Below are 12,366 nucleotides of genomic sequence, written 5' to 3'. Positions count from 1 at the left end.
TTGTGGGAATAATATTAACTATGGGAATAATTTGCCTAATGGTGGAAATACTTGGAGGGGAATATCTCAATGGGAAGCAGGGATTTTCATGTTGGAAGAAGTGTCTGTTTCTCGTTGTTGATGTTGTTTTAGCGGCTTTTTCTTTCGCCGAGTTTTAATGGCAGATTAAAGATTTTTTTTTTTTTATCTGCGAAAGCTAAAAGTCAGGAATCCCCTCAATTAGAGCAATTTGGTCCTAAGCCCTTCTTCGTTTGCTGACAAGAAAACTTATAGCAATGAAGACGCCATTTCTGTTCTTTCTGTCCGTTGTTTTCTTTTTCTCCTCTCTGTCTGTGTCTATATCCTCTCTCTCTCTCTCTCTCTCTCTCTCTCTCTCTCTCTCTCTCCCTGTTTCTTTTCTCTCCTTCTCCCTTCTTCAGTTCGGGTTTCGAGTTTCTGACCTGTGGATTAGATGACCTCAGTGCTCAGTGTTAAATTAGGGCTTGCCAATGCTATACGTATTGTGGGAGTACAATTAGCGTTATTGTTTTAGTATGAAAACAGGGTGTTCCACAGGATGGTCTCCTAGGAGTGATCAACTTTTGAATAGGATTGTTAAAAACAACAAGTGAGAAGTAATCAGAAATCGGAAACTCGTCGTTTGAGTTGGACCTGGGCTTTTTTTTTTATTTCATTTTTTCAAGATGAGTGTTTCACGTCACCGCGTCTTTCTTATGTCGTAGCAATGAAACAACTGCTACATTAGACGCTTGTGGTCTGTGTCCAATAAATGATCTAATGACGAAAGCAACACCCTGAAAATATGCACTCATCGTCACATAGTATACAATTAGCCGTAGGTCACGTCTCAATGATTGTGCACAATATGACTTGTGTAATTAACACAACTGGATCAAAAGCCTTGTATAGTCGAGATGTAGTGGACGAGACTGGAAATTTGTACTCATTCGATGTACATTTTTTGCCAGCCTAGAGCTTTGTTGGTAGCGCGTCTGCCTTGTAAGCGCTAGGCCACGGATTCGATTCCCACCCGGGGCGGATTTTATCCTGAACGGATAATGTTCGCTCTCGGAACGGCTGGCTTGCTCCTATCTTGTCTTCCTTCTCTCTTCGATTTCGGGACAATAAGACCCTAGCAGTTACAGGTCACTCTATCAAACCCCTTAAAAATTTGGTTAAGTATAGTAATTAGGTACATACATAACTAATTAGAGCGGCCGAGCGGCTAATTCAAAGGAGCCTTTTGAGACAACAATCGAGCTTTTTGTACCTTTGTATAATAAAACTAATAAACCTTTGTATAAAATTATTACACTTTTTGAACAGAGGAGTTCGATTGTTGTCTGATAAACTTGGGTCTCGAAAACAATCAGCTCATTGGTTTTCGGAAACGAATTAAAGACCTGCATTTGCAGTTTTTATTGCATTTCCCCTTTCACAGAAATCTAAAGTGCAGCTTTTCAATATGAGACTGTAGAATGATATTGTTGGTACAGTTTTCAGCGCGCATCAATGCGTCAGGCCAAGTTCCAATTAGTCTTCTCATAGTTGTTGGTCCATTCAAGTTTCATTGATTTTTCCTCTTTGTTAGACCTTTTTGGCGCAAGAACAATATCCATCTTCGGGAATTCGGGGTATTACTATTGGCATATCTACTTCAAGTTTTTTCCCTTCCTTCGTTTTTCTCTCCCCTTTGATGTCAGCTTGTAAGTCGACTATATCCGGTTCTTTCTGTACAGTGTGGACTTCTTGGAGCGTAAACTAAAATCCTCAGAGAAGTGAACTCTTTCGAGCTTTTTGAAAACTTTGGCCCTGAATAACGGGTGAATCGTACATTTGTCGATCCTCGGACCTGGACACTTTTGATCTAAAAAAATAATCGAAACTGCCTGCAAAATTTGAGTGACTTTCTGGAAAACTCAGCTCCTGGGGAGTGTGATCTCCTTCGTTCGCAATTAACTCTTTAGGAAGTACAATTACGGACTCTATTTCTAGGGAGAAATAGAGTGCCCAGGACGTGTAATTATTATGTCTATAAAGATACCTAGAGCGGTGTAGGGCACTCAGAACATCTTAATTAATATGGTCGCTTTATGATGTCTCAATGACTAAATTCCGGCGTAATGAAGTGTGCTGAGTGATCTCGCGCCTCTGAAATTAGGTACCTACATGTACAGGACTATTTTGAATGACTTGCTTTAAGACGATTTAAGCCATTGTACATCCTCATTGTGGGAATAATATTAACTATGGGAATAATTTTCCTAATGGTGGAAATACTTGGAGGGCAATATCTCAATGGGAAGCAGGGATTTTCATGTTGGAAGAAGTGTCTGTTTCTCGTTGTTGATGTGAGAAGAAAACTTATAGCAATGAGACATGAGGCATGAGACGGCCATTTCTATTCTTTCTGTCCGCTGTTTTCTTTCCTCTCTGTCTGTGTCTATCTCCTCTCTCTCTCTCTCCCTCCCTGTTTCTCTCCTTCTCCCTTATTCAGTTCGGGTTTCGAGTTTCTGACCTGTGGATTAGATGACCTCAGTGTTAAATTAGGGCTTGCCAATGCTATACGTATTGTGGGAGTACAATTAGCGTTATTGTTCTAGTATAAAAACAGGGTGTTCCAGTAGGTAGGTAGTCCTCGTGAGTCTTGTGACATAAAATTCATTAATATTTTCGCTCTAATAAGACGCGATTCGGAAGTCAATCATGTGCTGCGCTCTGCTGGGACAGACGCCAACTAATAGTTTATCACTACGCGTGAAAGAAGTGAGGTTAGCTTTGTCAAAACCTGACAAGACAAAAACGTTTTCTAAATAAAAAGTAAACAGTTCAAGGAACGAAAGTCTAAATGTCTAAAAAGATTTGAAACAAAGAAAGTTTCTTGTTTTTTGTCGTTCTTTACTCATTATTTTCTGAAAACTCCAAGTCTTTGAAGTTGCTCAAGGAACGAAAGTCTAAAAAGATTTGAAACAAAGAAAGTTTCTTGTTTTTTGTCGTTCTTTACTCATTATTTTCTGAAAACTCCAAGTCTTTGAAGTTGTTTTTTTCCGTCAGTTTAGAGAGAATTCCACCACATTCAAGGTCCTGAAACTCATTGGTAAGTACCCAGCTACATATTTGACTTTCTTTGCTCTACCCTGGCTACTTATTGTGCTTGCAGAGAAGCCAACATTACACCTGTTTATCTGATTGGAATTTAAAGAGGGGTTTAACATTGCTTTTAACAACTGAGGCCTTCTTACATTGGGGTTTTTACCCTCCATTTGGCCTCAAGTTACCTACCATTAATCTCACCCAGTTTGAGTGGGGCTGGGATAAACCAGCTGCACTGCCCAGTCACTCAGATACTAACCACAACCAATGTTGCTTAATTTCAGGGATCCATTGGGAACTCTTACGTTCATTGTGTACAGATTGTCATGAGAAGACTTCTCATGTTGTTGACCTAATCTTGTTCTAATTAACATGTACCTACCTAGGTATTTTTACTACCCAGGGGAATATTTTTTCAGTAATAAATTTACATGTTACAGTACAAAATTTATAATGCAATATCACAGAGGAAATGTCATACAAAACATGTAGGTATTTGTTGAAAAAAAAAAAAAAAAAAAAAAAAAAAAAAAAAAAATTGGCCTGTTGTTGGTCCCCATGATTCCTATAGTAAATTGGTTGCTGTGTAATCTACCAGTATATACTAGAGGCTAGAGGTTAAAAGTTAGATATGCTCCATCTCTCCCATGATAATACAATCATTTATAAGTCATCCGAATCTTAACTCTCGTGCCTTATCCACCTCTCTTATCCTTATACAAAATGCCACAAAGCTCAGCTTTGAATTAAGACATTTTCAATTCTTGTCCAAAGCAAAAATAATCAAAATTTCCTTAGAAAATTGCTGCATTGACCCTTGATAATATGAAAGGAGTCTCCAAGATTACATATGAAATCTCTTGAGAAAAGATTAGGGGTGGGGAGCTATTCAATATAAATTTTCTCTCTCTCTTCAACTTGTTGCTGATGTTCCCCACCTTTTTCTTTACATGGCGAGGAGAAATATAGCTAGCATGAAAGTTTAGAGTTTCTGGGTGGTTCAGAGAAAATCTACATACAGGTTTGAAAATATTATGAATTATGATGCTCTTGTCATCATTTAACTAGGTGTAAGTAGGTATATCTAATCTATACTAGTTCATATTAAATTACACCCAACATCAAATTGTACGTAGTGCTTTCTTACTGATAATAGTCATGCAAATTCTATAGCTCAGTAAAACTTACATTACCTACATAATTACATATGTAAGTATGCACATACTTATTCTGTTTTAAGATAGTACCTAGTAATGAGTTGTAGGGTAGGTACATCTATTTTTAGGTACACAGTTTAACCTATTTGTCCATCATCTATTCTTTCTCAAGAGCTTGATTGGAATTTTTAACACTGAAAATCCTTTATGCTTGTCCTGACCACATTTTCTCATCTTGTACTTTTCTTGTTTCCTCCCCATTGTTTTCACCACAGCCTTTGTATCTCCCCTTCCCTACCTCCTCTCATTATCTCTTATCTTTTCCTCACTTGTTATTTTTTGTTTGCAACACTAATGAGGCAAAAGGGAGGGAGAAGCTTTCTATTATTGTCTGATCTGATGTTTTTGACATTATTGATAGATATCCTCCCTATTGTTTTCACCACAGCCTTTGTATCTCCCCTTCCCTACCTCCTCTCATTATCTCTTATCTTTTCCTCACTTGTTATTTTTTTTTTTTGTTTGCAACACTAATGAGGCAAAAGGGAGGGAGAAGCTTTCTATTATTGTCTGATCTGATGTTTTTGACATTATTGATAGATAGGTAATTAGGTATTATTTTATTGTTCTTTGGTTTACCTAACTGTTTCATTTGAGGCTGTTTGAGACTTTTTCTTTTCAACACTCTTTGTGCTTTAAATTTTTTCTCCAGTCATTCAAGCATGGCGAGCAAATCATCTTGGTCCTCCCTCAAAGGAGGAGGACGATCAAAGGCCTCAGGATCCAAACCAACTCAAAATCAACCTACGAATAAAAACCAGCCGGTGAAACCTGTCCAGAAAAGTAACCAAAACAAACCAGCGCCCGTCCAGAAAGATCAGAACGCTAAGAAAGGCCACGAATAAAAACCAGCCGGTGAAACCTGTCCAGAAAAGTAACCAAAACAAACCAGCGCCCGTCCAGAAAGATCAGAACGCTAAGAAAGTGAACCCACCGGGTCGGGCTGGTGAGGAAAATGTGTCATCTCAAGCCAAAGCCGGGCCGGAAAATGCACGAACTCAGGTGAAACAAGGACCCGATACTTTCCGATCTCAGACGAAAGCACCTGATAGTTCCCGACCTTTAGCGAAATCTGGGTTCGAATTTCAACCTCAGAAAAAGTCTGGACCGCCTGGGATGGAATCCCGATCTCAAACGAAGCCAGGAGGACTGGATAAGATGGGAGTCCAGAAACGATCGTTCATTTCGGAGGAGGAAATAGCGGCCATCTTGGGAGGTATTCAGATGGACAGGAATAATAATGTGCGAGAATCACAAGAGAGTTTGAACACAGCAGGAGCGGCCTGTCTGGTCAATATTGCCAAGGTGTATGCCGCTCAGCAACACGCTTTTGATAAGCTAGATGGTAAGTTTATGGGTGGATTGCTAATTCCTATTAAGTAGGCTCAAGCAAAAGATTGGAAACAATGCTATGTGATCAATTTATTGATCATGTGGTATCGCATAACAGTCTACCTAGGCACTTGATTAGCCACATACCGAGAATGGAGAGAGATCCTATGTAGAACAGTTGGTTAAATCTTAACGATACCTACATATGTCATATTTATAACCCAAGTAGGTACCTACCTACATAATTACCGAAAATATTATTTACTTAAGGTTTGCTATCAAAACCTGTGCTTTTCTCAACAATTCACCCACTATGTTACGTCCCATTTCCCTCAGGATCTCGACTAGTAGAAGACGTTCTACTCAAAGGTAAATACTGGCGCGACACGCTCAGTTATGCCGAAGAACACAAGGACAGCATTTGTGTGTACGGTCTCAAAATCGTGTTCCACTCCCCTTCCATGACGGAAATGTCCAAGAAGCGGTTCTTCGCGTGTATTCACCTTCACAATGCTCTGCGGAATTTCGGCATCCGGTCCGCCCTGGCGGTTCATATTGACCTGAGCGGAATTCAGCATAAGAAAGTGGCGGAAATTAGTCAGCGGATTGTACAGCTGGTCGGGGATGGGTATAACTTCTTCGCCCTTCAGTTCAAGATAACGCAGACGAATGACGCGATGAGGAAGCTGTTCAGCGAACCTGGCGCTTACGGTATGTATGATGGTGAGGAGGGAAATGTGTGGGAACTTTCCAAGTTCGTGTCTTCCACGGAGATTTTCGTGCAAAGTTTCAAAGCTCTGGGGTTTGTGTTGTCCCTGAAGACACCATCCCTTCTGTTTCGTGAACTGTGAATGATCTCAGAATGGGATGGGTTGGCTTTGGATATCAACAGTATTAGTGTGTGGTGTTTTAACCCTAAATACTTTTGCATCTGTTTTGTCGCTTTTTTCTCTTTGAATGGGACTTGTGAGAAGCTTTTGAAAGCAGCTTTGTAGGTTATTCCTGGACTTTTTAGACGTTTGTATAGTTGTGGTATACTGTATAAGGACCTGTGCCCTTCATATTTATGGAAGAGAAATATGTCTAAAATAAAAAGAAAGAGGATTAGGCTGTAATGTCCGATGGCAATGGTATATTTGACCATTGATTATTAAATTATCATCTTCTATGTCCTAATCACGGAGTGCTCAATTATTCATCACCCCTCTATCCCTGGTCTATGGTTCACTTTATTATCTCTACATGGTTCGTTGCTCGTCTCTAGTCATAATTTTCAACGAAAAATCTGGAACCGAAATGCTCTTTATCAAATTATTTTTCCATTGCCAAATTGATATTTTCTCAAATTGCTCTCTCCTCTTTTTACATTTTGTGCAGATGTCTCTGTAATGACCATAAAAATTTTTACGAAGCTTAACTAGCTTTAAATTTGAGATCCTAGTTATAGCAGTGTGTTAATGCTAAAGCAGTAGATACGTAACCGAAGGGCCGCCGTTTAAATCCCAGCAGGACAAACCTAATTAATTGTAATCAAAATTTGATTTTAATGTCATAAATATTCGCGTCGCGAAGGAACAATACAGATGACCATAATTTTTTTTACGAAGCTTAACTAGCTTTAAATTTGAGATCCTAGTTATAGCAGTGTGTTAATGCTAAAGTAGTAGATACGTAACCGAAGGGCTGCCGTTTAAATCCCAGCAGGACAAACCTAATTAATTGTAATCAAAATTTGATTTTAATGTCATAAATATTCGCGTCGCGAAGGAACAATATCTTTTCCTTCCCTTCCAACAAAAAAATTCCTGACAAAAAAGCTAAAATTTTCCAATTACGAAATAAAAGAAGCTCACAGAGAGACGCAATTCTTGTCTCTAGCACAGCTTCACTGAGGGTTGAGCTTTCTTTCGGGCTGAAAAAAGGGGACGGCTTAACCTTTTACTTGAGAGTTGCGCTGTCCGGGTCCGGGCCAAGTATCGGAATGTAAAGCGCTACAGCCCAATGAAAATTCCCACGCAAAATGTATCCTCTCTAATGACAATGTATTGTGTATTGGTATGCTTGGAAATGTATGCGTGCCAGCGCGCAATTTTGGATATATCCCCCTGTCTACTTGTGTCTCTCCCATTTGGTCCGTCCTTCTTTCTGTCTACACTTACAACCCCAAAAGTTTCAACTTGAAACTTGTTCCAAATGTTCTATCTCTGGAATCTATGGTGTGTCTTTTTCTAACTGTTTTTTTGGTACTGTCGGAAAATGCAGTCCAATGATTGTGTCTCACGTCCTTTTTCTTCCCCTTCTCTCTATCCTGACTGCCTGACTCTCTCTACCCTTTCTCCTTTTATTTTTCATTTTCTCAACAACCCCAAAAGTTTCAACTTGAAACTTATTCCAAATGTTCTATCTCTGGAATCTATTGTGTGTCTTTTTCTAACTGTTGTTTTGGTACTGTCGAAAAATGGAGTCCAATGATTTTGTCTCACGTCCTTTTTCTTCCCCTTCTCTCTATCCTGACTGCCTGACTCTCTCTACCCTTTCTCCTTTTATTTTTCATTTTCTCAACAAAGTAGGTAGTTACCTATTTTACATCGAATGAGAAAGAAGTACAAATAGAAGTAGATATTATATGCAGAAGAGTTTATCGTGTTCCAAGAACGACTAATGACAACTTATTCAGAATCGTTAGTCTCGTCACAAAGGTTGTCAAACACAAGACAGAGTTTCCTGATGTTTTGCAGCTCATTATAATTTATTTTTCTTCCGAGTTGTATAAAATGAGTAATAATGCGAGTTATCTTCTGTCCCACTGAGCGGATTGGGATAGAAAACCGTGCAAATGGCATGAGTACCTATACCAATTGGCAAAAATTTGAAAATAGTAAATGACTAAGCGACCAAGCGAAAATTTTGAAATAAGTAAATGACCAAATAACTAGGTGATATTTCATTTGACCCATTTTATGTCACAGTTGGAAGGGGCACTTGTACGAAGAAAATAATCAGAAGTGAATTTCTATGTCTCCTTCAGGAGAAATCATTAGAGAATTTTCAAAAGTGAAAATTTTAGAAAATTCCTAATTCCTTATTGAAATATAATTTTATGGTTAGGTACATCTCATTCCAAAGGCAACTCATCGGACGGAACGACACAGCAAAGGCTGAAAAACGACGCATAAGTAAAGGGTAAAAAAGTAAAGTTTTCCGTAAACAAAATGAAACAGAAACAGTCTATCATGGGCTTCACCGATCACGAGTCCGGGATTAACACCTCCTATGTGTTCGGCATTGATGATAAGGATGGCTGGGGACCTCGCTATTTCTTCACCTTCTACACCGAGTTTGGGAATCGTGAGTTTGAAATGTCCGCGGAAATCTGCCTCCGGTGAGGAGGTTGTGAGTTTGAATCCCAGTCAAATTATAAAGTTTATTTTTATTATCCTTGACATTATTTGATACTCAGCTTGTCCATAGTAATACATAGTAGTAAGTGACAAATCTCAGTGGCGCAGTGGTTAACGCGTTTTACTTTGGATCTGAAGGTTGGTGGTTCGAGTCTAATTCAAGTTATAAAATTTATCTAGTGTAGTAATTGGGCAACGATATTTGTGACAAGCATTTAAGTAGTAAGCGGCTCTGAAATGCCTCCCCTCTATAAACTGAAGGCTCAGGATCTTCAGCATATACGGGAATCTCTGTAATTTACGTTATCTATATTCTTTTCTCAGGTATCTACATTGGATTCGCGTTCATGCTGGACTACCTGGCCTACAGGAACAAATGCAAGAAGGCCAACCTGCCTGTGGAGTACAACATCAAGAAATACGTCGAGGTGCTGGGGGACGATGGTTATGTCATTCGGGGCATCGACAGAAGTGCCGGAGCGTCCCAGTTTGAATTTGAAGTCACCCAGGAGACTGAGAATCTGCACTTGGAGTATGTCGAACACTTGTTCAATGGTGTGAGGTTTACGTGAGGTTTGATCTAGTGATCGCCATGTGAGTTTCCTTCCCCTTTTGTGTTCATGAACGAGGCGGTGAGTTTTCTTTGATTTTTCCATGATTTCTTTGTTTTGTTTTCATATACCTTTCTTTTATTGATATTTTTCCGTGGTTTCTTCATTTTGATTTCAGATACCCATTTACTTATTTTGATTTTTTGTTTTGTTTATTATTGGTTATTCTTTGGCTCTGGCTGACGAGGTCCCTCAGTATTTTACTCTAGCGTGTGTATTAGTTGTGGCCATAAATTCCTGAAAATCGGAGCAGTCTTTGTGGTGTTTATAGTTAATATTGTCAATGGGCAGTTGATGATGTAAAGTTGCAATAGCCTTGCATTTACATGTGATCTTCATATTTTGTTTTTATACTTTTTAGAAAGGATTTACCAAAGAGTAGGTAACGTTGATGAAAGAAAGAGAAACAACGCTGAAATAAGTGCAAAGTACTGTTAAATTCACGAGTAACTAAAAAAGCTCAATTTTTTGCTTATGTTTATGGTATTGTTTATTAAATTTATATTTTTCCCAAAACTGAGAGTACAAATTTTAATTTTTATGTTACCTACTGTAAGATTTTTGTTCCTATCAAGTCTCTAAGAAGATTGATTTATTTTATATTTTTTTGTTTAATGATTTATTAAAAAAAATAAAAAGATCTGTTTTTGAAGATCCTAAATGCCAATTTTATTTTTACATAATTATTATTAACTGACAGACACCGGAATTGGTACATATACCTATCTAACCTAGGTACACATATTTGTGTAGGTTTATAAGATGCACGAAAATTTCTTTATCTGTCGAGGTGTGAATTCCAATGGGAAACGTAATTTTATAAAACAAAATCACTTCCAATAGAATCGCATAGGTGACAATCTATTTCACAAACCATTAGCTGCACTCAGCATCTCCAATTTACTCAGCTCGGAAGAAATATACTTGATGGCAACAAAAAGGAATGGAAAGAAGAGAAAAATCAAATTTGAACTCTCTCTCAAGTCACAGAAATTGCTCGAGTCTCAAGAGTGGAGTAAGGAAGAAATTCAAGTGAAAATTGAAACGTAACTTCACTTCTTATTATAGGTAAAAGGTAAGTAGCTTTAGATCTTATGTATGGGAAGTAAATTGAATTTTCACACACGACAGGGTATTTGAAAAGAAATTTAGGTTTCTTTTTTCACAACAGGGTTGCTAAAAATGAGTGAAACTTTACAGTAGTGTGAATGTTTAAAGTAATATCTGTCAAATTAATTTATTTATTAATAAACTCTCTGTCGGACTCGGAAAGTAAATAAGTACCTACTTCTATCTCGCAGCAAATTGAAACGTATTCTTGCTGTCATATTAAGTGCAAGTATTAGGTACTGTCAAGTACTGTACTAGTTTCTAGTGTGCCTAGAGGTGGCATGATTTGCATTAGGTATAGCAAACTAATTGTGTCCTTTTGTGTTTGTTGAAATAATTACAGATTGGTCAAAGTTGAAGAGGAGTGGGAGTTATCTAATTCGGTTAGTACTTATTTATGATTTCCTCTCAACAATCTCAACATTCTTCGTCCATCCTGTAGTATTCAACAATTTCATTCACCTACCTTTACTGATAAACCCCATGCTCCTTGATAGAATACTTGTGACCTCTCCCCTCCTATCTTCCCACCCTATTTCATTTCCACCTTTCCTTTCATCCTATTTCATTTCCACCTTTCCTTTCAAACTATTTTCCTCAACAGTCTCTAAAATGACATTTTCTTTGTCCAACCTTGGCACATCAAAATAATTTGCACCCAGGGATGATCATTTTAGGGTGGAAAACATTGTCATTTTGAAAATACATGGGGTTTCCTATGGTCCTGAAACAGGACTAACGAGTCCATTTACAGTAAGCTACTGCTATTATTAATAATGCTCGCGTATGAAGTTAAAATCCTAGGCTTGCTCTAAGATTTAGACAAAAATTCCCTGGATGACTAATTCATTGATACTTGACCCAAGCTATCAATGCAGGGCCACCCATAACCATACTAAAGTTTCAAACGTCGTTAAAAGCGAGAGCAAAAAAGCAATGTGAAATCATTTCAAATTGAATTTTTTCTCTCGAATATTTCTCATCTTTTTTCTCCTGCCTTTAGAAAATAATAATCTTTTATCTTCTATTATCGCCACATTTTCTTCTTCTTATTTCTCTTTTCCCTTTGAAAATAGTTTCCCCGGAAAGATAAAAAGCTCACACGTATTATTCTTTTTCCACAGAGCTCGAGAAGGAAAAGACGAGGTTAATGCCAAGGATTAAGTACAAACAACACACAGCAGACTTTTCTACTCACTCAGAAGACCTGTCAAGTTAGTGTGACCTGAAACCACGGAGGTAAGAGTTTGGGACCTTCTAGGAGTCCTTGGTTGTTGTAATCTTACAAGGCAGACGCGTTACCCTACAAGTTAACAAGGCTGAGGGCAACTTCTTCAAAATTGCTTTATCTTAACGATATGTGTATGTATTTAAACCTTAATAATGAAACGTTTGGTGTTACACAGAACGACAAATTGTCATTTTCAAAATACATGGGGTTTCCTATGGTCCTGAAATAGGACTAACGAGTCCATTTACAGTAAGCTACTGCTATTATTAATAATGCTCGCATATGAGTTTAAAATTCTATGCTTGCTCTAAGATTTAGACAAAAATTCCCTGGATGACCAAGATAGGCCTTGATACTTGACCCAAGCTATC

At 38.1% G+C, this 12,366-nt stretch overlaps 1 protein-coding gene across 1 annotated transcript; it reads left to right on the top strand.

Annotated features, from left to right (window-relative positions):
• The first annotated feature begins 2,706 nt into the window (after window positions 1–2,706).
• LOC103506064 lies at window positions 2,707–10,051 on the top strand. The gene is made up of 4 exons (XM_026821218.1): window positions 2,707–2,771; window positions 5,090–5,655; window positions 5,979–6,353; window positions 9,368–10,051. The coding sequence occupies exons 1-4, from the start codon at window positions 2,707–2,709 to the stop codon at window positions 9,613–9,615; spliced, it is 1,254 nt and encodes a 417-aa protein (XP_026677019.1). The 3' UTR covers window positions 9,616–10,051.
• Window positions 10,052–12,366: the final 2,315 nt, after the last annotated feature.

This window comes from Diaphorina citri, unplaced genomic scaffold (genome assembly GCF_000475195.1).
Source record: "Diaphorina citri unplaced genomic scaffold, Diaci psyllid genome assembly version 1.1 scaffold212, whole genome shotgun sequence".
NCBI classification, from domain to species: domain Eukaryota; kingdom Metazoa; phylum Arthropoda; class Insecta; order Hemiptera; family Psyllidae; genus Diaphorina; species Diaphorina citri.
Note: the sequence above shows the minus strand (reverse complement) of the source record. Positions and strands in the feature narration are given on the sequence as shown.